This window comes from Schistocerca gregaria, chromosome 4 (assembly GCF_023897955.1).
Source record: "Schistocerca gregaria isolate iqSchGreg1 chromosome 4, iqSchGreg1.2, whole genome shotgun sequence".
Lineage (NCBI taxonomy): Eukaryota > Metazoa > Arthropoda > Insecta > Orthoptera > Acrididae > Schistocerca > Schistocerca gregaria.
The window spans coordinates 48712583-48740212 of record NC_064923.1 but is presented as its reverse complement, the minus strand read 5'-3'; the positions used below and the strand labels follow the sequence as shown (position 1 = coordinate 48740212).

The 27630-nt window shown below is 44.3% G+C and overlaps 1 protein-coding gene across 3 annotated transcripts in view; it reads left to right on the top strand.

The window, feature by feature from the left end:
- The first annotated feature begins 441 nt into the window (after positions 1-441).
- LOC126365931 (endothelial differentiation-related factor 1 homolog) overlaps positions 442-27630 on the top strand; it is a 74472-nt gene continuing 47283 nt past the window's right edge. The window contains exons 1-3 of one of the 3 annotated variants that reach the window (XM_050008700.1): positions 1092-1428; positions 1618-1990; positions 2062-2113. In XM_050008700.1, coding sequence (XP_049864657.1) covers positions 1919-1990; positions 2062-2113 — 124 coding nt within the window. In that variant the 5' untranslated portion in view covers positions 1092-1428; positions 1618-1918. Of the gene's footprint in view, positions 1991-2061; positions 2114-27630 lie in introns of all 3 variants that reach the window. The other 2 variants (XM_050008698.1, XM_050008699.1) reach the window with 2 other exon arrangements.

The following is a 27630-nucleotide window of genomic DNA, read 5'->3' as shown; positions in this document are numbered from 1 at the left end:
TGGGGTAACAAGGTATGTTACTTGCATACGCCGAAAAACGATGCCGAGAACAGACTACATTGTACATGTATGTCTTGGATAACAGGTGGCCAAATTACGTCCAAATTTACGCGAAATGCTCCAAGACACTACAAGGGATTTCTGGAGTCCATTAACAAACGTTACAGGGAGATACGCTAAACCTAATGAAGCGTCTATTCACGCTGTTGTAATGTTAGCAGTTCACGAAGCAGTTACCTATGGAGTAGGGAATGATATTTTTATAAAAGGATTCTTTAAGTACTCTCCAAAGGACAGAAACTTCATATCGGAATGCGTCCACACCTCATTACACATAATATCAACCGAGTCTGATCCTATTGCGAGAAAAGTTAATATGGATGTCAATTTGTTGTGGATCAAAGGGCGTGCATTCATCCATGGAAACAAAATTGGTGACATATATATTTCAAAGTAAGTATAACTCAGGCCACAGTCCATGTAATACGGAAGATACAACACGAAGCACAGAAATAATGGAGCAGGCTGTGGACAATCACCAAAAGGAACACAGGACGTTTTTATAACAATATTCAATTGAAACCGCCGAGGAAACCGTTTTTTGACGGAGTCAGAAAGAGCAAACGGCACCAGAGCTCTGTAATAAGAAAGCGACTGGATGTTACCCTAGTCACCTTTATAAAATTAAAGTTGTTGACTTGGCTAAGTGCAGCCAAGAAAGTGAAGAAGGGGCCGACTTATATCATTTAATATTAGCATGCAACGAATAACAGATACCAAACGAAATAATATCGCAAATTGAACTAGCTGAAAATTCCAGTGTCGACATCTACGACTGCCATATTATAGGAAAGTATCTGAAAGACGCATACTTCAATATTCAGTCACAATTGTTTCGAATGGTTACACATGTTTGTCACATTGACATCTAATTTCAATTTGTTATGGACGGAGTACATCAGGATACGTAAGCTGTAAATTTTAAAACTTGACCTGTGTGTAAACAAAGTATTTGGTTGATTTCACCGAAAAGAAATTAAACTTTCTTTACGAAAAACCTTGATGGTGACATTCCGTGCCGTTGGCGACCTGTGTGAATGCCGCCCTTTGAACTGTGTTGTTGAATGTTATGATGTGACGTGGCATGACATTTCGTTTTTTCAAGTGCGAATTGGCCTTGAAAGTGAAACTACGTAGCGCAGTGGAAACATTCCTGTGAATTCGAATTCTTGGTAGGTCCAGAGCAATAATTGCGACCCTTTCACTCCGTCCCGTATATATTTGTAGACCAGCTAAAAACGAGACCATGTTATAAATAAACTACGAAGTGAATAACAATTTTAAGAATCATTATCTCAAGCAGTAGGCGAACAGAAACCTATCATTATTAAAATATGGAATCCTGTTGTCAATGGAATGAATAAAATGGTAGGCATTCATTCGATTTATTTTTATATTCACGTATTATCGTTCTTGGCATTGCTCAACAGTGAAGTAATGTTGCCACAACAGCACCAAATGTGCGCTCCAAGAAGCAACTATATGTTGACAGTAATGAAACGTATATAATGTAGAAGTCTCTACATCTGTAGTTCTTCCCTATGGCTTATGTTTCAGATACTTCTACACATACTCGAAAAATGAAAACTGTGGTGCAGCTCACTTAGAAATATTTCTTCAATAACAGTTCATTGTAATACGTATTGACAGCCGCAACGAGGCTCCTTGAACACGTTTTGGCAAGAGTTGGCTACTCTGCGATATACATTTCAACAGTGTGATGCAATGTTAGTAGTCATTGAAAGGCGATAATCTGTTGTGTGGTTTGGAATAAGTGTCAGGTAAATTTCTAGCTGTTTGTACAGTTTGCAACGTGGTGATTATCAACTTTTGTTAGACTATTCAGAAGAATAACACAATGTCCGATTGGGAAACTGTTACCGTTCTACGAAAGAGACCTCCAAAGGCCTCAGCATTGAAATCTGAACAGGTAATAGTAGTTTCAAAACAATATCGTGTATCTTGTTTTGGATTTGAATTTACAAGCGTGTTCAATTTCAGGCTGTAAATGCTGCCCGCCGTCAAGGGGTCGCCGTGGATACGCAAGTAAAGTGTGAGTATCCGTACGAGATTAGTAGAGGAAACATTCTACGTTAGTATCTAAAAATTTAATATTGTCGAAGTAGTAAGAGCAACCTCCCGTTCACAAAGAGACTTTGTAGCCAGAATTTCAACTCTGAGTTCTCAGTAATTAAGTGCTGTTATCAACCTTGAATGTAGGTAATCCAAGGTAATGGGTATAGCGTAACTGCAGCCGAAACGAGGAATTGCAGTGAACAACAAAACTGTCTATTACATACTGTGGCGTATGTTTATTAAAAAGACCTTTGAATTGATGTAGAGCTCTGTAAAATTTAACGTTTCTGCACCAGAAACGTGTAAAATATTTCTACAATGGAGATGTGAACGTAAATGACCAAACCCTGTCGATACAGTGTGTGTCCAAGCAAAAGTCACAATGAAAAATTCTCACAGTTCCTAAAAAGTGTTCAGGTTTCCATAAAATATTGTAGTAGTATTGCAATACACACTATAATAAATTCTGGGTTAAGGTATTTGCTTAGACCATCTGTCGTATCAATAACAAAAGAAATTTCGTTTAAAATGCCTTTGATGCAGTTTGTTACTCTAAGAATTAATAATAATAATAATAATAATAATAATAATTCTCTGATTTATTTTCCCAGTTACAGATGATTTCATGATATTTAGAAGAGGCCCAAGTAATTAACAATTGTTTAAAAACAAATATGTTTTAATAAATCCATAATTTGCACCAAAGATTAATAATGGCCACTAGCAGTGTTATGTAACTTGCTCAGTGTTTGTTTATGACTCTAAACTACATCATTTTATTTGCAACTTATCTTTGTGGAGCCATGGGAACATTTTGTAACAATCCCTTCCACAAGTGTGCTTTGCAAGCCTCTATACCATTATCTGTGGAGTAGTAATTAATTCAACTCACTCATTATATGATATTATATTATAAAGTTTTGCTCTTTCAGTTCTCTGTTTGAGAATAGGATTTTGCACATGGTTGTATCCATGAGTGTTACATTATGGTAATAGAGTAATCTTTAACTGGCACTAAACAGCTCTACTTATTGTATGGTTGCATGCATTACATTCAGTGATGCCGCAGCAGTCAGTTTGTCATGTAATTACATTTTTTTTTTTCAATTGATGTGATCCATTTTTTGCATTTTGTAATATTCTGTCTGCTTTTATCCAGTTAATAGCGTTGTGTGTCAGTATTGTGTTGTACTGTCAACAAAACAGGAGGTAACACTCACATCTGCAGAGTTTTATGTCGTTCCTAATTTTACTTTGAGATAACACAATTTGGTGAGTCATGTTTTGTGGGTGCTCTATTTTTCATAGCATGCTTGCAAATATCTTTTGTGTGTGGAATCCTACTTATACCTGGGTGTACTGTGGTTCGACAAAAGAAAATCATATTTTGGGAGGATTGAAATGATGCAAATGTTTGTTGATACAAGAAATTTATTTTTGGTTTACATAATCTCATTTGTTTTCCTAATTTGTTAAAATCGAATTTATCCAGTGCATTTGTTAGATAATTGTGACAGAAATTGCCTGTTATATTTGAGTAAAGCAGTAAAAATGTGAAGAAATAGAACAACTGATCGTCAGAGGCACAGATTTAGCATTTGGAAACATTAATCACTTTTGGAGGCTTTAACAGCAAAGACCTTGAGTGTAAAAGGAATTCCGCAGATAAAAACAGTTTTGAAAGATTTGTTGCAAACAAGCCAGAAGGGATTAAATAGGAGGCATACTGTCATTCGGAAGAATATCACCACACATTACTGAAGATAGCAAGACAGATCGATGATAACGGTCACGCATTCAGCTTGACAGCTCATGCATTCAAATTGTTTACCAAAATAATACACAAAAGAATGGAAAGGCGACAGCCATTTTTACATTAGAAAATGTTAAGTTGCACAGTAGACAGTTCTGCTTGTTGATACTTAAAGAAAAACAAAAATACTTTCATGTAATTTGTTGACCCAAAATTTATTATTATTATTATTTCTTTCCTTTCTCAGACTTTATTATTATTATTATTATTTTGACTGTATAGAGTGAAATCTCCATAGATAAATCTTAACTGGGTAATTTTCAATATCTGCAGGAACAGAGGGAAAAATAAGAGAAGAGATGGTTGGGGAATAGGTGTTGTGATGGAGTCTTTCTTCTCTGGTCTTCAATCTGCTTATGGAAAATACAATGAAAGAAATAAGGTGATTCAGAATCTGGATTAAAATGAAAGTTCAAATGATATAAATGAGGAGATTTGCTGACGACATTGCTGTTGTCAATGAAAGTGAGGAAGAATTGCAGGACCAGTCAGATGGAATGCTAAAGCCATCTATCAGACTATCCATCCCTGGGACACACCTTGTCCCTTACCTGAACTCTTGTGTTGATTTGATTATCACTAATTATGACTAATCCCCAGAATAAAGCTGGATAATTGATGTTGCCACTGATGAGAGGTATGGTATGCACAGGTTTCACTACCAGTGCAAAGGAAAAGTAATAAACCCTTTCCCCCCCCCCCCCCCCCCCCCCCCCTTTTTTCTAGGTCTAGCAGCAAAGTGTTGGGATTTGGCAAAATTACCTGACCTTGCATTTTGCTGCTTTATATCCTACAACCTGTAGGAGTTATGTGCTACAACGTTAGTCAGGTGGTTATTCTTTCAGCTACAAGGTTATTCAGGTGGTTATTCTTTCATTGTTGCCTAGAAGTGATAAGTCATATTTGGTGAAATGGCGATTCGCAATGCATTAGCGGTGTTTAAAGACACAGTTATGGTATCTAAAAGATGATATGATGCTGAAACCTCTTAATAACGGGGTGGGGACACATAAGGGGCAATCAAATGATAACTGAATGTCTGCCACATAGGGACCATGGAATGGTTCCTGTCAAAAGTTGCGACATGTATCGCACTAGGAGATGAGACAATTAATTCAGAATTTCTAGAATGTGGTCTGCCGCTGGAGGATACACAACCACACCCACTCTTTCATTTCCTCACCGTGTGTGCTTTTTTTTCAAGTCACCAGATACTTGAGAATCATATGGTGAAATATATCTTGAATGTATGGAGGATGTTGCAGTGTTTCCCAACCAAATAACTTAAGCGTAGCCTTTGACAGATTGGCAGTGTGAGGGCAGGCATTAGGGTGCAACAGGATGATCCCATGTCACAACATTCCTGTGCGTTTTGACTTTGACACATTGCAGTTTCTGCAAAGTGCCTTCATAGCCGTGCCCATTGATTGTGGTTCCATGCTCAAGGAACTTGGTGAGCAGAGAACCCCTGCAGACGCTCTTGGATGTCTGTTTATTGGACAAGGAACGCAAGAGTGGGTGTAGTTTTGGGGTTGTCAAGAACCAGCTGAATCCTATGAAATGAGTGTCTTGTCTCCCAGTGGGATAAAAGTCTTAAAGCATATGGCAATAACTTCTGTATGGAACCATTCCATGGTTCTGTTGTGATGGGCGTCTTGTTTCCATTTGACTGCCTCCTTATACATTCATGATACATAATAATATGTGGCAAGTATGAGAATTTTCTTCCGAGTGCTGATAAAATTTTATCATTCTTCTAATGAAACTCGCAGTGTTTGTCCTTAGGATTATTGTGGACCACCATGTCTCTGTATGTTTGACCAGCAATGTATGCAACCTATTTTGAAGGCTAGTGAACAGGTGTTTGACAAGATGCATTCAGTCTCTCTTTGTAATTGCAGTTTCAATGTGGCTTTCATGTCCCACAATCTAGAATGCTTTGATACAACTCAAAAACCATGCGTGTTAGAAGATTACCACTTAATCTTTGTGCTCAAAATTGCTAAGAAAGGTAATTAAAAAATAGAGATGAATGGAAGACGAATGAAAAGTAACAGGTACGAAATGTATTTAAAAATAATTTCTTAAACATAGTAGAAAGCATAGGGACCAACAGTTCAAGAGAGAGATCACAGCAATATGTTGAAGTAACACTCATAAAATTACACCATACGAACGTATCACTAACTTCTACTTTTGAAAATAAGAGCGTCATACATTCTCTCAATCCTGCTGTAGGTCCGGGAGTAAGAATAGGCCTGATATATTCCTACTTGCTCGTAAGAGGTGACTAAAAGAAGTTTCACACGTTTCGGCCTTTACGTGATGGTCCCCTGTAGGGTTTGACCTCCATTCTCCAAAATTTTCCCGAAGAGCAAGCCAATTGGGGAAGGGCGCCTTACATGGTGCTTGTGTCCATTGAGATCTTTAGCCCACTTTATCGTCGTCGCATTTCAGTCCTGCTCATTCTCCATCTCTTGGGCGAGGACACCTTCCTGGGTGTGTTTCCCACCATGTACTAAGCAATGTCCTTTCTACGTTGACGATGACCATGGACTTCTTTGCACCTGATATCCAGTCTGTTGTGGGGCTGCCATGTACCCTGTTGATTGTGGCCCCCCTGACCACACAGGGATCGCTCTGCTGAGCCTGTGCCGTTAATTCTACACATATGCCAAGGGGTAGATTCCCATACCCCTGAGGCGTCAGGACTCCCGGCAATGGCCACCCTGCCAGGTGGCCTTTGCTGCGGCTGGGTGGAACCCATAGGGAGGGCCCCTGGTCGGAGTGGGTGGCATCAGGGCGAATGACACGCGATGAGGTGTAGTCCATCATCTTTTGCTGGTGGTCAAACACCAGCAGTCTCTTAAGCATTCACGAGCTCAATTCAGCGCACACAGGTACAACCCCAAGTTGTTCCTCTCCCTGGCCACACCATGGGAGGAACGTCAGGCTAAGGATGACAGTGGATCTTATTGTATTTTCAAGAGGTGATGGGGAATGTTTCATGACGACAAAGTCTCAGTTTTTTTTTTTTTTTTTTGTTGAGCATTTAGAGGACATGTTTGGGGATGTGGATGGATTGTCCAAAATCACAACTGGGTAAGTCTTGATCAAAACAGCATCCTCTGCCCAGTCATGGACATTACTCGCTTGTGACAAATTAGGGTATGTTTCTGTAACCTTCAGGCCCTATAAGAGCATACATTTGGTCCATGGTGTCATATTTCGCAGGAACGTTCTTTTGCAGTCTGACGATGAGCTGTGAGCCTATTTAGAGTGATGAGGTGGACATTTTGTCCGGCGTGTCCACAGGGGTCCAAGGGATATTCAGGTTGCCACGGGTGCCTTCATCTTGGCCTTCGAGGGTGATACATTGCCCGAGAAGGTCAAGGTGATGGTCTACCGGTGTGATGTAAAGCCCTATATCACTCCCACAATGCGGTGCTTTAAGTGCTAAAGTTTGGCCATATGTCTTCCCGCTGTAATTGCAGCGTCACATGTCAAGATTGCGGATGACCCATCACATCCCAATACTCCATGTGCCTGACACCGCCAACCCCCGGCACCTCTCACAGCCAGAAGACTACACCTGCCCCCTTGATGGGGGGGGGGGGGGCATTTCCCTCCCTGTTGCTCCTGCACTACCTACTTCGGGAGCAACACCCCCTCCCCCCAACCATCGGGGACGTCCAACCCCACTTCTAAGCCAGAGAATCGTAAGTCTTCTTTGGCTTCTCTCACTAGGAAGGGGTCCCTTGGGTCGCTCCCTTCCTGGGTTTCTGTTAGATTACACCCACCAGTGGCTGTAGAGCTTAAAAGCAGCTGGTTGTAGGGCTTCACACTCATCCTCAGTCTTGGAGACAGTCAGTGAAATTCTCCCAGCCAGGGAAACCCAAGGAGCAGCGAGAGAAATCCCAAATGAAGGCTCCTAAGACCAAGGAAATTGAGGTGGCACCCACACCACTGCTACCTACAAGCTCTGCGTCTTGAGAATCGGGTGGAGATTCTGGCGTCCGTTAAAGACCTAGATCTCGCCAGGACCTCAGACAAAATGGATATAGACTGCTCAGACAATACATCGGTGTCGGCAGGAGACTCTTTGGCTTCTCATGACGTCATCTTTTTTCCACCGCCTGGCTGAGCTACGGCAACTGTTTAAGCTTTACACCTGCTTTCTGCATTGCCCACCAGGAAACCTGGTTCCCAGCAATGCGGACCTCTGTCCTCCGCGGCTATAAGGGATATTACAGGAACCGTAGCAACTATAATAGTGTCAGGTGGAACTAGCATCTGTGTCTTAAACTCATTCTGTAGTGACACTGTGCCCCTACAAACCCCTCTTGAAGCTGTGGCTGTCAGAATAAGGACGACACAGGAAATAACTGTCTGCAATGTATATCTTCCTCCAGATGGTGCAGTACCTCTGAATGCAGTAGTTGCACTGATTGATCAGCTCCCTGAACCTTTCATACTTTTGGGAGATTTTTAACGCCCTTAATACCTTGTGGCGTGGCACTGTGGTTACTGGCCAAGGCAGAGATGTCGAAACTTTAGTGTCTCAGTTCGACCTCTGCCTCTTAAATACTGGGGCCACCACACATTTCAGTGTGCCTCATGGTAGTTGCTTGGCCATTGATTTATCGATTTGCAGCCCAAGACTTCTCCCATCTATCCACTGGAGAGCACATGACGACCTGTGCGGTAGTGACCATGTCCCCATCTTCCTGTCACTGCCCTGGTGTCATGCCCATGGACACCTGCCCATATGGGCTTTAAACAAGGTGGACTGGGAACTTTCACCTCTGCTGTCACCGTTGAATCTCCACCATCATATCGAAGTAACCACACGGTAAAATCGATATAATGGTTGAGCAGGTGACTAGCACAATTATGTCTGCGGCAGAAAATGTGACCCCTCGCTCTTTAGGGTGCTCCTTCCTTAAGGCAGTCCCTTGGTGGACACTGGAAGTCGCTGAAGCAGTTCAGGAGCGATAGCGAGCTCTACAGCAGTATAAGTGGCACCTTTCCCTTGAGCGCCTCATAGCCTTTAAATGGCTGCATTCCCATGTTTGCCAGCTTATCAAATGATAGAAGCAGGAGCATTGGGAGAGATACGTCTCGACCATTGGGTGCCACACCTCACCTTCCCAAGTCTGGACAAAGATCAAAGGTGTTTTTGGGTACAAGATACCTAGTGTTAACTTCAATGGCGTGTTATCTACAGACACAAACACAATTGCCAAGCACTTTGCTTGAGCCTCTGAATCACAGAATTACCCTCAGCCTTTTGCGGTCTCAACGGCGGTTGGAAAGGAAAGTCCTCTGATTCACTACACGCCACGGTGAATCCTGTAATGTCCCCTTTACAGAGTGGGAGCTCCCCTTGCACATTGCCCCAGTACAGCTCCTGGGCCTGATTGGCTCCACATCCAGATGATTAAACATCTCTGATCTGACTACAAGCGACATATCCTCGTCGTCTTCAAACATATCAATGTTATCTTCCATCGCAATGTAGGGAGAGCACCATCATTCTGGTGCTCAAACCCGGTAAAAACCTGCTGGATGTGGATAGCTATGGGCCCATCAGCCTCACCAACGTTCTTTGTAAGCTGCTGAAACATATCGTGTATTGGCGGTTGGGTTGGGTCCTGTACGTGGCTTCCTGGCTCCATGTCTGGGTGGCTTCCGCCAGGGTCGCTCTACCACTGATAATTTCGTGTCCCACGAGTCTACCATCCGAACAGCCTCCTCCAGACGCCAACACATGTTTGCCATCTTTTTTGATTGATGTAAAGCATACGACACGACCTGGCGGCATCAGATCCTTGACACATTGTATGAGTGGGATCTCCGGGGACCACTCCCCATTTTTATCCAAAACTTCTTGTCACTCTGTGCTTTCAGTGTCCAAGTTGGTGCCTCCCATAGTTCCATCCATATCCAGGAGGATTGAGTCCCACAGGGCTCTGTATTGAGTGTCTCTCTATTCTTAGTGACCACTAACGGTCTAGCAGCAGCTGTCGGGCCCTCCGTCTCACCTTCTCTGTACGCGGACGACTTCTGCATTTTGTACTGCTGCTCCAGTACTGGTGTCGCTGAGCGTTGCCCACAGGGAGCCATCCACAAGGCGCAGTTATGGGCTCTAGCTCATGGCTTCCAGTTTCCTGCCATGAAGACGTGTGTCATGCATTTCTGTCGGTGTCATATCATTCATCTGGAAGCAGCACTTTACGTTAATGACGATCCACTCACTGTAGGGAGACATATCGATTCTTAGGTGTGGTTTTCGATGCTTGGTTGATTTGACTTCCTCACCTTCATCAGCTGAAACGGAAGTGTTGGCAGCACCTTGACTATGGGAGTGTGATTTATGGTTCGGAAGCACTCAGCATTGTTTGCTTGACCCATTGCACCGTTGCGGAGTTAGACTAGCAACAGGAGCTTTTAGAATGCGTCCAGTGACAAGCATACTGGTGGAGGCAGGAGTCCCTCCATTGAAGATTAGACTTGCACAACTGATCGCCAATTATGTTGCACACATTCATAGCTCTCCTGAACATCCGAATTACCGGCCCGTTTCCACCCACAGCAGTCCATCTCTTCGAACTGGTGGTCCCTTCTCTTTGAACTGGAGGCATTCCCTTTACCACCTCTACTTGCCGTCTGTTCGCGTATGCCTCCGAGGTGTACGCCTTGGCTGCAGCTTTGTCTGGACCTTTTGCATGACCCTAAGGCCTCAGTTGTCACTTCCTCTCAATTCTTGACATGTTCCGGGGCTCTGATGTGGCTTACATTGACGTCTTGATGGCTGATGGTCACGTAGGCCTTGCATATGTTCATGGAGGATATATTGAACATCACTCCTTGCCAGATAGCTGCAGTGTTTTCACTGCAGAGCTGGCGGCAACATCTTGTGCTTTTGAGCACATCCGCTTGTGCCCTGGCACATCGTTTCTCCTGTGTACTGACTCATTGAGCAGCCTACAAGCTATCGGAAAGTGCTACCTTTGCTATCCCCTGGTACTGTCCATCCATGCCCTGGAATGGTCCCACCATTCAGTGGTGTTTTTGTGTGGATCCCAGGACACGTCGGAATCCCCGCCAATGAACTTTCCGACAGGCTGGCCAAACAGGCAAAACTGACTTGCGTTCTGTCTTATGCCGCAGAATTTTCCGGCTTTGGGAGACGGAATGGCATAACAGTACGCACAACAAACTGCATGTCATCAAGGAGACTATGAATGTGTGGAAGTCTTCCATGTGGTCCTCTCTCAGGGAATTAGTTGTCCTCTGCATGCTGTGCATTGGCCATACATGGCTAACGCGTGGTTACCTGCTCTGTCATGAGGACCAACCTCGGTGTCACTGTGGCTCCCAAATGACAGTCATCAACCTCTTGCTGGACTGCCCAGTTTTAGCCGCTCTGTGGCGGACTTTTAACTTTCCACCACCCTGCCTTCGGTGTTGGGCAACAATTCCTCAACAGCAGATTTAGTTTTATGTTTTATCCATGAGAGTGGGTTTTATACTTCTATGTAGGTTTTAGCACATGTCCTTTGTCCCTATGTGTCCTCCGCCCTAGTGCTTATAGGGTGGCGGTTTTAATATGTTGCAGAGTGGCTGGCTTTTCCTTTTTATTCTCATGGTCAGCCAGCCACCTTAATCTGCTTTCCTGTTTTGCTCTCTTCTGTTTCTAGTCTTTCTGTTGTTTTCTTGTCTTCTTTTGTTCCTTTTAGTGTTAGTTGTCTTTCCTATGTTTTTGTGGTTTTTCCTTTATTTCCGTTTTGTGTTATATGTTTAATCCGTTTTATTCTCACACTTGTGGCATTGTTTTATTAGGAACAAGAGACCGATGTCCTCGTACTTTGGTCCCTTCCCCCTCTTTTAAACAAACCAACCAACCAACATTCTCTCAACAATAAAAGCTCTTCGTATTTTGATGATGTTTCCAATAGAGTGCTAAAGATTTTTACCCATTTAATAAGTACAGTAGTGTCCGAAATATGTAATGCATGACTAACTCAAGGCTTTTTTCCAGAGAGACTAAAATATGCCATTATTAAAACCCTCTTTAAGAAAGGTGATAAGAGAAACGTCAGTAACTACTGACCTATTTCACTGCTGACATCATTTTCCCAAATTCTTGAGAGGTGATGCATTCCAGAATAGTATCTCACCTTAGCTACAGTAATATCCTCAGCAAATCACAGTTTGGGTTTCAGAAGGGTTGCTCTACTGATAATACCATTTACATGTTCACACACCAGATACTACAAGCATTAAGTAACAAAATAACACTGGTAGGTATTTTCTGTAACGTATCCAAGGTATTTGACTCATAGTATACTCAGAGATAAATTGAAGTTTTATGGGATTGAAGGTATAGCCAACCAATTGATCGTGTCATATCTGACCAAAAGAATCCAGAAAGTTGTACGTAGTAGTAATTTAGTAGTAATTCAACCAACAGAATCCAGGGACATAATTCTGACTGGGTAGAAAGCACGTATGGGGTTCCCAAAGGCTCAGTCTTAGTTCTACTACTGTTTCTCATACATGTAAGTGATCTACCGTCTAATGTTCTGGCAGATGACGCCATTATTGTTATCACTCCCAGTACACGTACAGAAATGGTGAAAAAAGTTCTCAAAAGTATCATTGACTGGTTTTCTGTGAATGGTCTCGCCCTGAATTTCACGAAGTTACATCATATTTAGCTCTGCGCCTGTAGGGGTACTGCACCAGTGAAAAGTGTAACACATGGCAATGAAATAATACATAGGGTGGAAATTTCAAAATTCTTGAGTGTCCGTATTGTCGAGAATTTAAATTGAAGAAAAAGAGAAAAAAAAAAACACCTTTTGGAACTCCTTAACAACCTTGTTCAGCCATATTTGCACTGAGAAATCAGCAAGTTGACATAGTTTGCTTATTTTCGTTCAGTAATGTCATACGGAGTAATGTTCTGGGATACCTCATCTTTAAGAAAGTTCTTCATTGCCCAAAAACATGCTGCAAGAATATTATGTGGTGCTCACCCGCAGTCATCTTGTAGACATCCGTTTAAGGAGTTGGGCATTCTGACTACTGCTTCACTGGATATTTATCCCCTCTTGAAGTTTGTTGTAAATAATCCATTACAGTTCAAAAGGAACAATGAGGTACATAATTACAATACTAGAAGAAGAAATCACATTTATTACTCAACATTAAGGTTGTCTTTAGCACAGAAAGGCACACAATGCTGCAACAAAAATTTTTAACCAATTACCCAGTGATATAAAATGTCTAACTGACAGCAAGGTATTTTTTGAAAATAAATTGAAAAAGTTTCTTCTTGACAACATGTGTCTTATGTATATGCAATGTATTACGTTGAGGGTAAAGTGCCACGCTCGACACTAAGTGTCGATGCTCTACAGGCACCATCCCCCTCCCCCCAGGGGCTCACAACTCTTTTGTGAGCATTTGCTTGACTACAAAGGGGCCCCAGCCTTTGCAATGTTAACTTCCTTTCTGTGCTGAAAGCTTATACTTCCACTCTCCCTTTCCTCCTCTGCCTCTCTGGTGGATGGTGTTGTTGGTGCTGACCCTGCATGGACGTGGTTTATCATTTTGGACTAGAATTTCCACTTTCAGCCTTTTCTACAACTTTTCATGAAATGACACATGGTCCCCATTGTTGGGTTTGACCTGCCACCAGTTTTCAAAACTCTACAGAAGTGTGAATTGTGTAGAGGTGGTCACCAAATGCAGTGTGTGCTCCACCTTTGTGCCTTTCCATCTTTGCACCATTCCCTGTAATAGGATAAAACTCAGTATGGTAGCCACCCAATTTGGGGGGGGGGGGGGGGGTGGAGTCAGTAAGTACCTGCACAGTGGCGCCCTCTGACAACACAGGTATTGCACTGATGGTGTCCGAGCTGAAAAGTCTCCATGGATGCCAAGGAGTATGTGTTCATTGTGACTGGGGCACAGGGACTCCAAGCAATGGCAGCCTTTACTGAGTCTGGATGGTGCCCGTGGGGGGGGGGGCGCGTTTGACTTGGGTGTCACTGTGGTGAATGTGACACAAATGATGTCTAAAAAATTACCTCCTGCTGGTGGCCATACAGGCCCAGCAGTCTCTGTGGGAGAAAAGTCCACTTGTAATGCAAAGAGATACGACCCTAAAATGTTCCTGTCACTGACTAAGCTGTGGTAGGAACATATGGACAAGCAGAGCAATAATCCCTGCAGCACCTGGTTTGTACGAGGACTGATAGTGATACCTTCTTGGCCACAAAACCTTTATTCTTTGTTGAGAACTTAAAATACAAGTTTAGGGAAATGGCAACCACTTCCAAAATGAAAAGTGGATCAGTTATGGTAAAAACATCATCTCCTGTCCAGTCACTGGCACGACTCACTTGTAACAAACTGGGCGATGTACAGGTGACTGTCACTCCCCATAACAGTCTAAATTTGGTTCAGAGACCTGCTCTTGCAATCTGGTAATGAGGTATGCACCAACTTGACGTGACAGTGACGCCCTAACCGCCGTCTGCTTCACGTCTGCTGTGCAGCGAGCTACCTTAATTTAAGTATTAACAGTATTTTTCCTACTTGTCACTTCTTCTTCCGTGTGTTTTTGCTTTTAGGAAGCTTTAATTGTCGAGTGCTATTAATATTGTTCCATAGATTTTGTGTTTGTTTTGAATACAGTCACAGAGAGTCACTTTAGTCAACCATAGTGCCAGTAGTGCTAGTGTTTGTTTTCAATACAGTCCAGAGACAGGTAGTGCTATTTTCATTGTTTTCTACAAGAAGTGGTTAGCAATCACAGTTTAGTCATTAATCAGCCGCCTTTAGTGAATTAGCAGTCTAGTTAAAAGTTGATTAAGTCTCTTCAGTAAATTGATTCCTTAGGATGGATAGGATGTGTGACTGCTGTGTACGAACGCAGGAGGAGCCGGCCACTCTTCACGAACAGCTGAGCGTGTTGATGGCCGCGGTCAGCCGTCTTCAGGCTGCTGCCCTGGAGTGTAGCGGCAGTGGGGAGTCTGGTGTGTCGCAAGGTACACCCCAGGTGTTGCATGCTTCACCCACTGTCCCTGCTGTCGAGACATCTTCGCGGGTTGGGCCACCCTCTCCCCAAGGGGAGTGGCGGGTTCAGCGGCGTTCACGGCGCACGAGGCGGAGGGTCAATGTGGAGGCTGGCCGTGTGGTGTCGCCCGCTCTGCCTGTGAGTGGACATGTGCCTGCTCCTTCAGCAAGGTCCGAGCAGGCACACGGGGGAGGGGTTTATTAGTTATTGGGAGCTCCAACGTTAGACGGGTGATGGAGCCCCTTAGGGAAATAGTGGAAAGGTCGGGGAAGAAGGCCAGTGTTCACTCTGTCTGCTTGCCGGGGGGCCTCACCCGAGATGTAGAGGAGGCCCTACCGGCAGCAATAGAGAGCACTGGGTGCACCCGACTGCAAATTGTTGCTCATGTCGGCACCAATGACTCCTGCCGTCTGGGTTCAGAGGTCATCCTCAGTTCGTACAGGCGGTTGGCGGAGTTGGTGAAGGCAGAAAGCCTCGCTCGCGGGGTGGAATCAGAGTTAACTATTTGTAGTATCGTTCCTAGAACCGATCGCGGTCCTCTGGTTTGGAGCAGAGTGGAAGGCTTAAACCAGAGGCTCAGACGATTCTGCGGAGAGCTAGGGTGCAAATTTCTCGACCTCCGCTATTGGGTGGAGAAATGTAGGGTCCCCCTGAATAGGTCAGGCGTGCACTACACGCCGGAAGCGGCTACGAGGGTAGCGGAGTACGTGTGGAGTGTACATGGGGTTTTTTTAGGTTTGAGAATTCCCTCCCTAGGCCCAACAAGACGCCTCCTGAGACGCGGCAAGGCAGGAGTAGGCAAAATGCAACAGGGAATTACAATATTAATGTGCTAATAGTAAACTGCAGGAGCGTCTATAGAAAGGTCCCAGAACTGCTCTCATTAATAAACGGTCACAACGCCCATATAGTACTAGGGACATAAAGTTGGCTGAAACCACATGTAAACAGTAATGAAATCCTAAACTCAGATTGGAATGTATACCGCAGACACAGGCTGGACAGTGAAGGGGGAGGCGTGTTTATAGCGATAAGAAGTGCAATAGTATCGAAGGAAATTGACGGAGATTCGAATTGTGAAATGATTTGGGTGAAGGTCATGGTTAAAGCAGGCTCAGACATGGTAATTGGATGTCTCTATAGGCCCCCGGGCTCAGCAGCTGTTGTGGCTCAGCACCTGAAGAATAATTTGGAAAATATTTCGAGTAGATTTCCCCACCATGGTATAGTTCTGGGTGGAGATTTTAATTCGCCGGATATAGACTGGGAGACTCAAACGTTCATAACGGGTGGAAGGGACAAAGAATCCAGTGAAATATTTTTAAGTGCTTTATCTGAAAACTACCTTGAGCAGTTAAACAGAGAACCGATTCGTGGCGATAACATATTAGACCTTCTGGTGACAAACAGACCCGAACTATTTGAATCAGTTAATGCAGAACAGGGAATCAGCGATCATAAAGCGGTTACTGCATCGATGATTTCAGCCGTAAATAGAAATATTAAAAAAAGGTAGGAAGATTTTTCTGTTTTGCAAAAGTGACAAAAAGCAGATTTCAGAGTACTTGATAGGTCAACACAAAAGTTTTGTCTCAAGTACAGATAGTGTTGAGGATCAGTGGACAAAGTTCAAAACCATCATACAATATGCGTTAGTTGAGTATGTGCCAAGCAAGATCGTAAGAGATGGAAAAGGGCCACCGTGGTACAACAACCGAGTTAGAAAACTGCTGCGGAAGCAAAGGGAACTTCACAGCAAACATAAACATAGCCAAAGCCTTTCACACAAACAAAAATCATGCGAAGCGAAATGTAGTGTGAGGAGGGCTATGCGAGAGGCGTTAAATGAATTTGAAAGTAATGTTCTATGTACTGACTTGGCAGAAAATCCTAAGAAATTTTGGTCCTATGTCAAAGCAGTAGGTGGATCAAAACAAAATGTCCAGAAACTCTGTGACCAAAGTGCTACTGAAACAGAGGATGACAGACTAAAGGCCGAAATACTAAATGTCTTCTTCCAAAGCTGTTCCACAGAGGAAGACTGCACTGTGCTTCCTTCTCTAGATTGTTGCACAGATGACAAAATGGTAGATATCGAAATAGACGACAGAGGGATAGAGAAACAATTAAAATCGCTCAAAAGAGGAAAGGCCGCTAGACCTGATGGGATACCAGTTCGATTTTAAGCAGAGTACGCGAAGGAACTTGCCCCCCTTCTTGCAGCGGTGTACCGTAGGTCTCTAGAAGAGCGAAGCATTCCAAAGGATTGGAAAAGGACAAAGGTCATCCCCGTTTTCAAGAAGGGACGTCGAACAGATGTGCAGAACTATAGACCTATATCTCTAACGTCGATCAGTTGTAGAATTTTGGAACACGTATTATGTTAGAGTATAATGTCTTTTCTGGAGACTAGAAATCTACTCTGTAGGAATCAGCATGGGTTTCAAAAAAGACGGTCGTGTGAAACCCAGCTCGCGCTATTCAGGTAGATGCCGTGTTTCTTGACTTCCGCAAGGCATTTGACACAGTTCCCCACAGTCGTTTAATGAACAAAGTAAGAGCATACGGACTATCAGATCAATTGTGTGATTGGATTGAGGAGTTCCTAGATAACAGAACGCTGCATGTTATTCTCAATGGAGAGAAGTCTTCCGAAGTGAGAGTGATTTCAGGTGTGCCGCAGGGGAGTGTCATAGGACCGTTGCTATTCACAATATACATAAATGACCTGGTGGATGACATCGGAAGTTCACTGAGGCTTTTTGCAGATGATGCTGTGGTGTATCGAGAGGTTGCAACAATGGAAAATTGTACTGAAATGCAGGAGGATCTGCAGCGAATTAACGCATGGTGCACGGAATGGCAATTGAATCTCAATGTAGACAAGCGTAATGTGATGCGAATACATAGAAAGATAGGTCCCTTATCATTTAGCTACAAAATAGCAGGTCAGCAACTGGAAGCAGTTAATTCCATAAATTATCTGGGAGTACGCATTAGGAGTGATTTAAAATGGAATGATCATATAAAGTTGATCGTCGGTAAATCAGATGCCAGACTGAGATTCATTGGAAGAATCCTAAGGAAATGCAATCCGAAAACAATGGCAGTAGGTTACAGTACGCTTGTTCGCCCACTGCTTGAATACTGCTCAGCAGTGTGGGATCCGCACCAGATAGGGTTGATAGAAGAGATAGAGAAGATCCAACGGAGAGCAGCGCGCTTCGTTACAGGATCATTTAGTAATCGCGAAAGCGTTACGGAGATGATAGATAAACTCCAGTGGAAGACTCTGCAGGAGAGACGCTCAGTAGCTCGGTACGGGCTTTTGTTAAAGCTCCGAGAACATACCTTCACCGAAGAGTCAAGCAGTATATTGCTCCCTCCTACGTATATCTCGCGAAGAGACCATGAGGATAAAATCAGAGAGATTAGAGCCCACACAGAAGCATACCGACAATACTTCTTTCAACGTACAATACGAGACTGGAATAGAAGGGAGAACCAATAGAGGTACTCAGGGTACCCTCCACCACACACCGTCAGGTGACTTGCGGAGTATAGATGTAGATACACTTCGTACTTAGTGTCCATAGGGGCCAACGGACAATGGGACCACTACCGGCGCTTTCATCTTGGCCATTGATGGCTTCATTATCCCAAAAAGGTCAAGGTGATGGTATACCACTGCAGTGTGAAACCATATCGTTGTCGTCCCCCCCCCCCCCCCCCCCCCCCCCACGCCCTCCCCCAGTCCCCTCCTCACCTAAAGTGGCGCTTAAAGTGCCAGAAATTTGAAATTTGGCCACATGTCTTAATTTTTCAATGCTAGCCTCGTCTGTAGAGATTGTGGGCAAGTGCTGCATGCAAACACTCCTTGTGTCCCTTCCCCATCTGTGTCAACTGTGGAAAGCACCATTCTCCCTTCTCATCAGAGTGCACTGTTTTTCAGATAGGGAGGAAAATAATTACATAAAAGCACCAAGAGTCCAAGAATTAATATAAGCAGTTGAACCAAGCATGTAAAACCATGTTATACGCTACAGCTTGCACAGTGTCACCTCCTTTGGTGAAGGGACTCCCACCCGTTACACCTACTATAGTGCGCCCCCAGGGCCACTCGACCATGTCTGCCTCCCTGATGGTTAGGGGCTCCCCTCTTGCTGATTCCCCCATGTCTATTTTCTGATTGATAGCTTCCCAGTCACCAGGTACGTTGGTCCCCACCATCCAGCTGTAGGAAAATCTCATTCTTCCGGCTTCTCTGACCAGGAAAGGGTCGCGGGAAACTTTCTTCCAAGGCTTCCACCGATCTACAACTGGTCACAGGTCTTTGCAATCATCATCTTTACTTGTAACTGATTCAGAGGAGAGGAAGGACAAGAGAAAGTGTTCTAAGGAGGACATTAAGGAGGCCACCACACCACCAGATCCTGCCTCTCCTACTCATGTGGCCAAGATGTAGATACTGGGGCCCCTGAGACCCTATTTTGCACCACACAAACAGGAACTTGGAACCTGTGTGTATTAATGCCATAACTCCTCAGCCACTGGCAGCAGGTGACCCTAAGGCATACCCTGCATCCTTGATCCCTTCATGGCCTCACAATACATTGTCAACATTATTCTCCATTGGAATTGTAGTGTTTTTTCCACCATCTGGCTGAGCTGCAACATCTTTTAAGCACTTCCTATGCCTCTTACATTGCACTTCATGATACTTGGTTTCCATCAATGTGGACACTGGTCCGTCATGGATACTGGGGATATTAGAGTCATGCTATGTGTGACAGGGTGTCGGGCATAGTTTGCATATATGTTCCAGACGCTCTATATAGCAAACTTCCACCTCTTTATACATCTCTGGAGGCTGTGGCTGTTCGGGTAAGGGTATTTCAGGATGTTACCATCCTCAGTGTTTACCTCCCTTACGGTGATGACATGCCTGAGAACATATTATTTGCATTGGATTCTCAGCTCCTCTGACCTTTCATGATCTTGAATGATTTAAACACCCATAACCATTTGTGAGGTGGAACCACGATCATTGACTGGGGTAAAGGCCTCAAAAACGTACTGGCACAACCTGACCTTTGCCTCTTAAATTCTGATATCTCCACATACTTCACTGTGGTGCATGGAACTGCACAATCATTGATCTTTCCATTTGCAGTCCCAGTTTTCTCCCATCTTTTCACTGGAGAGTCCACGATGACTTATGTTGTAGTGACCACTTCCCAATCTTCCTGTCCCTCCCTCAGCTTCACTCCCCTGGACGCCTGCCCAGATTGTCTCTCACCAGTGCTAACTGAAATGCTTTTGCCTACGCTGTCAACCTTGGCTCCCCACCACATGGAGATGTCAATGAGGCAGGCCAGAGTACAGCTACAGCCATTCTTTCATCTGCTGATTTAGTGATTCCTTTTGCCTCAGGGAAGACAGTACATCTACATTTATACTCCGCAATCCACCCAATGGCGTGTGGCGGAGGGCACTTTACGTGCCACTGTCATTACCTCCCTTTCCTGTTCCAGTCGCGTATGGTTTGCGGGAAGAACGACTGTCTGAAAGCCTCCGTGCGTGCTCCAATCTCTCTAATATTACGTTCGTGATCTCCTCGGGAGGTATAAGTAGGGGGAAGCAATATATTAAATACCTCATCCAGAAACGCACCCTCTCGAAACCTGGCGAGCAAGCTACACCGCGATGCAGGGCGCCTCTCTTGCAGAGTCTGCCACTTGAGTTTGCTAAACATCTCCGTAACACTATCACGGTTACCAAATAACCCTGTGACGAAACGCGCCGCTCTTCTTTGGATCTTCTCTATCTCCTCCGTCAACCCGATCTGGTACGGATCCCACACCAATGAGCAATACTCAAGTATAGGTCGAACGAGTGTTTTGTAAGCCACCTCCTTTGTTGATGGCTACATTTTCTAAGGACTCTCCCAATGAATCCTAACCTGGTACCCCGCCTTACCAACAATTAATTTTATATGATCATTTTCTTGACACCCGTCTCACTATGTTACTGAACGGGTGCTGAACACCTTGCTGTCGTGCGCCCAAAACCCCTCTACTACTACTACTACTACTACTACTACTACTACTATTCCACTTCAAATTGTTTCGCACGCATACTCCCAGATATTTTACAGAAGTAACTGCTACCAGTGTTTGTTCTGCTATAATATAATCATACAATAAAGGATCCTTCTTTCTATGTATTCGCAATACATTACATTTGTCTATGTTAAGGGTCAGTTGCCACTCCCTGCACCAAGTGCCTATTCGCTGCAGATCTTTCTGCATTTCGCTGCAATTTTCTAATGCTGCAAATTCTCTGTATACTACAGCATCACCCGCGAAAAGCCGCATGGAACTTCTGACACTATCTACTAGGTCATTTATATATATTGTGAAAAGCAATGGTCCCATAACACTCCCCTGTGACACGCCAGCGGTTACCTTAATGTCTGTAGACGTCTCTCCATTGATAACAACATGCTGTGTTCTGTATGCTAGAAACTCTTCAATCCAGCCACACAGATGGTCTGATATTCTGTAGGCTCTTACTTTGTTTATCAGGTGACAGTGCGGAACTATATCGAACACCTTCCAGAAGTCAAGGAAAATAGCATCTAATATTTTCTGGGTCTCATGAACAAATAAAGCGAGTTGGGTCTCACACGATCGCTGTTTTTGGAATCCATGTTGGTTCCTACAGTTTCTGGGTTTCCAAAAACAACATGATACGCGAGCAAAAAACATGTTCTAAATTCTAGAACAGATCGACATCAGAGATATAGGTCTATAGTTTTGCGCATCTGCTCGACGACCCTTCTTGAAGACTGGGACTACCTGTGCTCTTTTCAAATCATTTGGAACCTTCCGTTCCTCTAGAGATTTGCGGTACACGGCTGTTAGAAGGGGGGCAAGTTCTTTCGCGTACTCTGTGTAGAATCGAATCAGTATCCCGTCAGGTCCAGTGGACTTCCCTCTGTTGAGTGATTCCACTTGCTTTTCTATTCCTTGGACACTTATATTGACGTCAGCCATTTTTTCGTTTGTGCGAGGATTTAGGGAAGGAACTGCAGTTCGGTCTTCCTCTGTGAAACAGCTTTGGAAAAAGGTGTTTAGTATTTCAGCTTTACGCCTGTCATCCTCTGTTTCAATGCCATCATCATCCCGGAGTGTCTGGATATGCTGTTTCGAGCCACTTACTGATTTAACATAAGACCAGAACTTCCTAGGATTTTCTGTCAAGTCGGTACATAGAATTTTACTTTCGAATTCACTGAACGCTTCACTCATAGCCCTTCTTACCCTAACTTTGACATCGTTTAGCTTCTGTTTGTCTGAGAGGTTTTGGCTGCGTTTAAACTTGGAGTAAAGCTCTCTTTGCTTTCGCAGTAGTTTCCTAACTTCGTTGTTGTACCATTGTGGGTTTTTCCCTTCCCTCACAGTTTTACTCTGCACGTACCTGTCTAAAATGCATTTTACGATTGCCTTGAACTTTTTGCATTAACATTCAACATTGTCAGTGTCGGAACAGAAATTTTTGTTTTGATCTGTTAGGTAGTCTGAAATCTGCCTTCTATTACTCTTGCTAAACAGATAAAGCTTCCCCCCTTTTTTTATATTCCTACTAACTTCCATACTCAGGGATGCTGCAATGGTATTATGATTACTGATTCCCTGTTTTGCACAAACACAGTCGAAAAGTTCGGGTCTGTTTGTTATCAGTAGGTCAAAGATGTTATCTCCACGAGTCTGTATTCTGTTTAATTGCTCGAGGTAATTTTTGGATAGTGCACTCAGTATAATGTCACTCGATGCTCTGTCCCTACCACCCATCCTAAACAGTCTATATCTGGTAAATTGAAATCTTCACCTAAGACTACAACATGCTGAGAAAATTTATTTGAAATGTATTCCAAATTTTCTGTCGGTTGTTCTGCCACTAATGCTGCTGAGTCGGGAGGTCGGTAAAAGGAGCCAATTATTAACCTAGCTCGGTTGTTGAGTGTAACCTCCACCCATAATAATTCACAGGAACTATCCACTTCTACTTCACTACAGGATAAACTACTACTAACAGCGACAAACACGCCACCACCGGTTGCATGCAGTCTATCCTTTCTAAACACCGTCTGTGCCTTTGTAAAAATTTCGGCAGATTTTATCTCTGGCTTCAGCCAGCTTTCTGTATCTATAACGATTTCAGCTTTGGTGTTTTCTACCAGCGCTTGAAGTCCCGGTACTTTACCAATGCAGTTTCAACAGTTTACAATTACAATACCGATTGCTGCTTGGTCCCCGCATGTCCTGACTTTGCCCCGCACCCTTTGAGGCTGTTGCCCTTTCTGTACTTGCCCGAGGCCATCTAAACTAAAAAACTGCCCAGCCCATGCCACACAACGCATGCTACCCGTGTAGCCGCTTGCTGCCTGTAGTGGACTCCTGACCTATCCAGCGGAACCCGAAACTCCACCACCCTATGGCGCAAGTCGAGGAATCTGCAGCCCACACAGTCGCAGAACCGTCTCAGCCTCTGATTCAGACCCTCCACTCGGCTCTGTACCAAAGGTCCACAGTCAGTCCTGTTGACGATGCTGCAGAGGGTGAGCTCTGCTTTCATCCCGCTAGCGAGACTGGCAGTCTTCACCAAATCAGGTAGCCGCCGGAAGCCAGAGAGGATTTCCTCCGATCCATAGCGACACACATCATTGGTGCCGACATGAGCGACCACCTGCAGATGGGTGCATCCGGAAGGACCCTTTCCACATCTGGACTGACTGCTCCCGGTATGCACACTTTAGTTTTCTTCCCTTCTCTTGCTGCCATATCCCTAAGGGGCCCCCTTACGTGCCTGACGTTGGAGCTCCCAACTACCAGTAAGCCCACCCTCTGCGACCGCCCAGATCTTGCAGACTGAGGGGCAACCTCTGGAACAGGACAAGCAGCCATGTCAGGCCAAAGATCAGTATCAGCCTGAGACAGAGCCTGAAGCTGGTACCTTGGTGGTCATCGGAAATCAGTGGCCATTAGAGATTGGGGGGCAGGCTCTCTAATACTATAGACGGCAACTGTCAATGAACACATCGTTGACTTTAAGCAGCTCTCTGCCCAGGTCTGCCATCTAATAGGACGACAGAAGATAGAAGGCTGGGAATAATATGCTTCAGCCATCGCACCGTGTACCTCTCCTTCACAGGTTTGGGCTAAGATCAGACGTCTTTAAGAATACCAGATGCCTGCAGGTATAGCTGGTATTACATTGAAAGGTATTGTCTGCAGTGACCCAGACACCGTCGCTGAACATTTTGATTTGCATTATGCTCGAGCCTCAGCCTCAGAAATATCAGTATGTCCTTCATGTTCTAAAACAGCAAGTGGAGTGAAAGCCATTATCTTTTACCGCATGCTACCTCGAGCCATATAATGCTCCCTTCATTGAGTGGGAATTTGTCAATGTCCTAGCCCGCCGCATTGATACAGTCCCAGGGCCGGACCGCATCCACAAGGAAATGAAAAGCCCTGATACAATCCTGCATTGATTATGAGAGTCTGGCATATAGTTCAGCATCACCCTCAGCATTGAGGATACTGGATCCAGTACACTACTGTGGGGTTATACTTGCAAAAGGAGCTTTTCAAAGTAGTCCTGTGAATAGCTGACTCGTGGAGGCTGGAACTCCCCCCGCCCCTCCTCCTCCTCTGTCGATCAGGTGCCAACAGCAGTGTGTCAGTTATGCTCCCCACATTTCCAGCTCCTCTAAGAATTCGAAGTACTGCATCCTCTTTCCAAATGCCATAATCCATCTCCCACATTGGGGATTACAATCGCAATACACATATGGTCTCTCCTCTCTGGACTTCAGTTGTTTCCTCTTCAACCTCTACTCTGGACCCATTCACATACACCTCCATGGTGCATCCATCAGCCACAGCTTCATCTTGACCTATTACAAGCTCCGAAAGGCTTGGTCCATCTGGAGACCATCCTCTGCCAATTTTTCCCCATTCCAGTGTTCTGAAGTAGCCTGTACTACTACTACTACTACTACTACTACTACTACTACTACTAGTAGTAGTAGTAGTAGTAGTAGTAGTAGTAGTAGAGGGGTTTTGGGCGCACGACAGCAAGGTCTTCAGTGCCCGTTCAGTAACACAGTGAGACGGGTGTCAAAGAAAAATCCCAGAACAGGAATATAAAACGAAACAGAAAACATGTGCGCCAGGCATATAAAACTTTGTCCACACCATACACCCCTGCATACCATACTGTTGCTCAGCCTCCTCTGGCACAGTTATTTCATAACCGGCAACATGCTACGCAGCCCTATGGGATTACGCACAGGATTGCCTCGCTGCGATGTCTTTGGCTGGTCTTTGTGTTTTGCGTCGCAGTTGGAGCAGATCTCCACCTTGGCTCCTCTGGAGACCCAAACTTGTTTTAGATTTGACTAATTTTAAGAAAGATTGCACACCAGATTTTACATTCCAATCTCTGTACTGATGGTCTGATGATTGTTGGTCATGTAGGCTTTTCTTACACAAGTGCTCCTTGCCAGGTGCCTGTAGTGTTTTCACTGTGGAGTGGATAGCCATCTCTTGTGCTCCTGAGCATATCTATTCCTACACCAGTGGGTCCTTTCTCATCTGCAGCAACTCCTTAAGCATTTTACAAGCACTCGACCATTGTTTCCCTTGCCATCCCTTGGTCATTGCTATCCAGGATTCCCTGTATACCTTTGAACAGTGTGGATGCTCAGTGATGTTCGTTTGGAACCTGGGCCATGGTGGGATCCTGGGGAATGAACTCGCTTATAGCCTGGCTAAACTGGCTACCAGAAAACACTCTTGGCAGGTATTCCGGAAACAGGCCTCTGATTAATATCACACCATAAAGTTTAAGGTATCTGGAATGCAGTATGGCTCATTCTGACTTAACAGATTGTGGGTGACAAATTAGGAGACAGTTTCTCAGCAGCTGACGTAGTTTTGTTTTATTAATGAAGGGGTGCTTTTACGACTTGTTAATGAAGGCCATTAACATAAGGGACATGAAAGGGAAGCAGTGATTAGGAAGGGAGTGAGACAGGGTTGTAGTCTCTCCCTGATGTTATTCAATCTGTATATTGAGCAAGCAGTGAAGGAAACAAAAGAAAAATTCGGAGTAGATATTAAAATCCATGGAGAAGAATTAAAAGCTTTGAGGTTCGCTGATGACATTGTATTCTGTCAGAAACAGCAAAGGACTTAGAAGAGCAGTTAAATGGAATGGATAGTGTCTTGAAAGGAGCATATAAGATCAACATCAACAAAAGCAAAACGAGGATAATGGAATGTAGTCTAATTCAGTTGGGTGAAGCTGAGAGAATTAGATTAGGAAATGAGACACTTAAATTAGTACAGGAGTTTTGCTATTTGGGGAGCAAAATAACTGATGATGGTCAAAGTAGAGAGGATATAAAATGTAAACTGGCAATGGGAAGGGAAGCGTTTCTGAAGGAGAGAAATTTAACATCGAGTATAGATTTAAGTGTCAGGAAGTCGTTTCCGAAAGTATTTGTATGGAGTGTAGCCATGTATGGAAGTGAAACATGGACGATAAATAGTTTGGACAAGAAGAGAATAGAAGCTTTTGAAATGTGGTGCTACAGATGCAGCTGAAGATTAGATGGGTAGATCACATAACTAATGAGGAAGTATTGAATAGGATTGGGGAGAAGAGAAGTCTGTGGCACAACTTGACTGGAAGTGATTGGACACCCCTCTTTGCATTGTAATGCCAGCGCATCTGTAGGAATTGTGCTTCTTTTGCCCCTCCCCCCATCTGTGTCAACTGCAAGGAGCACCATTCCTTGTTTACCAGACTGCACAATTTTCAGACGAGAAAAGAAAAGTCAGGAATACAAGACTCTTGATCGCCTCGCGCATAAAGATGCCAAGAAGAAATAGTCCCCTACTACTTACAGTATTATGATTGCTGCTGTGGCATCATCATCCTCTTTAGTGACTGTGACTTGGCCCTCCGTGTCGTCTGCATCTGGCTCTTGGATCTGTTCAACTTCACCTCCCATCCTTGTGGCTGGGAGTTCTCTTCCTACTGCTTCATCCACAACCCGTTCAGGATTATCAACACTCTTGTCTGCTGGGGACGTCAGTTCCCAATCCCCAGCCAGAGAAGCAATGTGCTCTTCTTACGCCCTTTTTAAAGAACGAATCCTTCGGGACGCTCCCTTCCCTGAACTCTGGTGACCTGCAACTGGATGTCAGCCAGTGGCCGAAGGAGCCACAGCTTTCAAGTTTTAGGACTTTGCCTTCCTTCCCTGTCCCACAATTTGCAGCAGATAGACCCTCACAGACAGTCTAAATCGTCCAAGGACAAGTAGTAGTCCTCCAACAAATGGGGAGATTCTGGTGGCCCTGTGCCGCCAGAACTTGAATGTGTCACCTGTGTATCCAAGGCAGCGTACCTGGTGGTTATTATGGCCCCTGACACCTCTACATAACCTGATTCGGAACACTGTGTGTTAATAGTGTACCTTCACAACCAGTGGCAATGGGTGGTCCAGAGACAT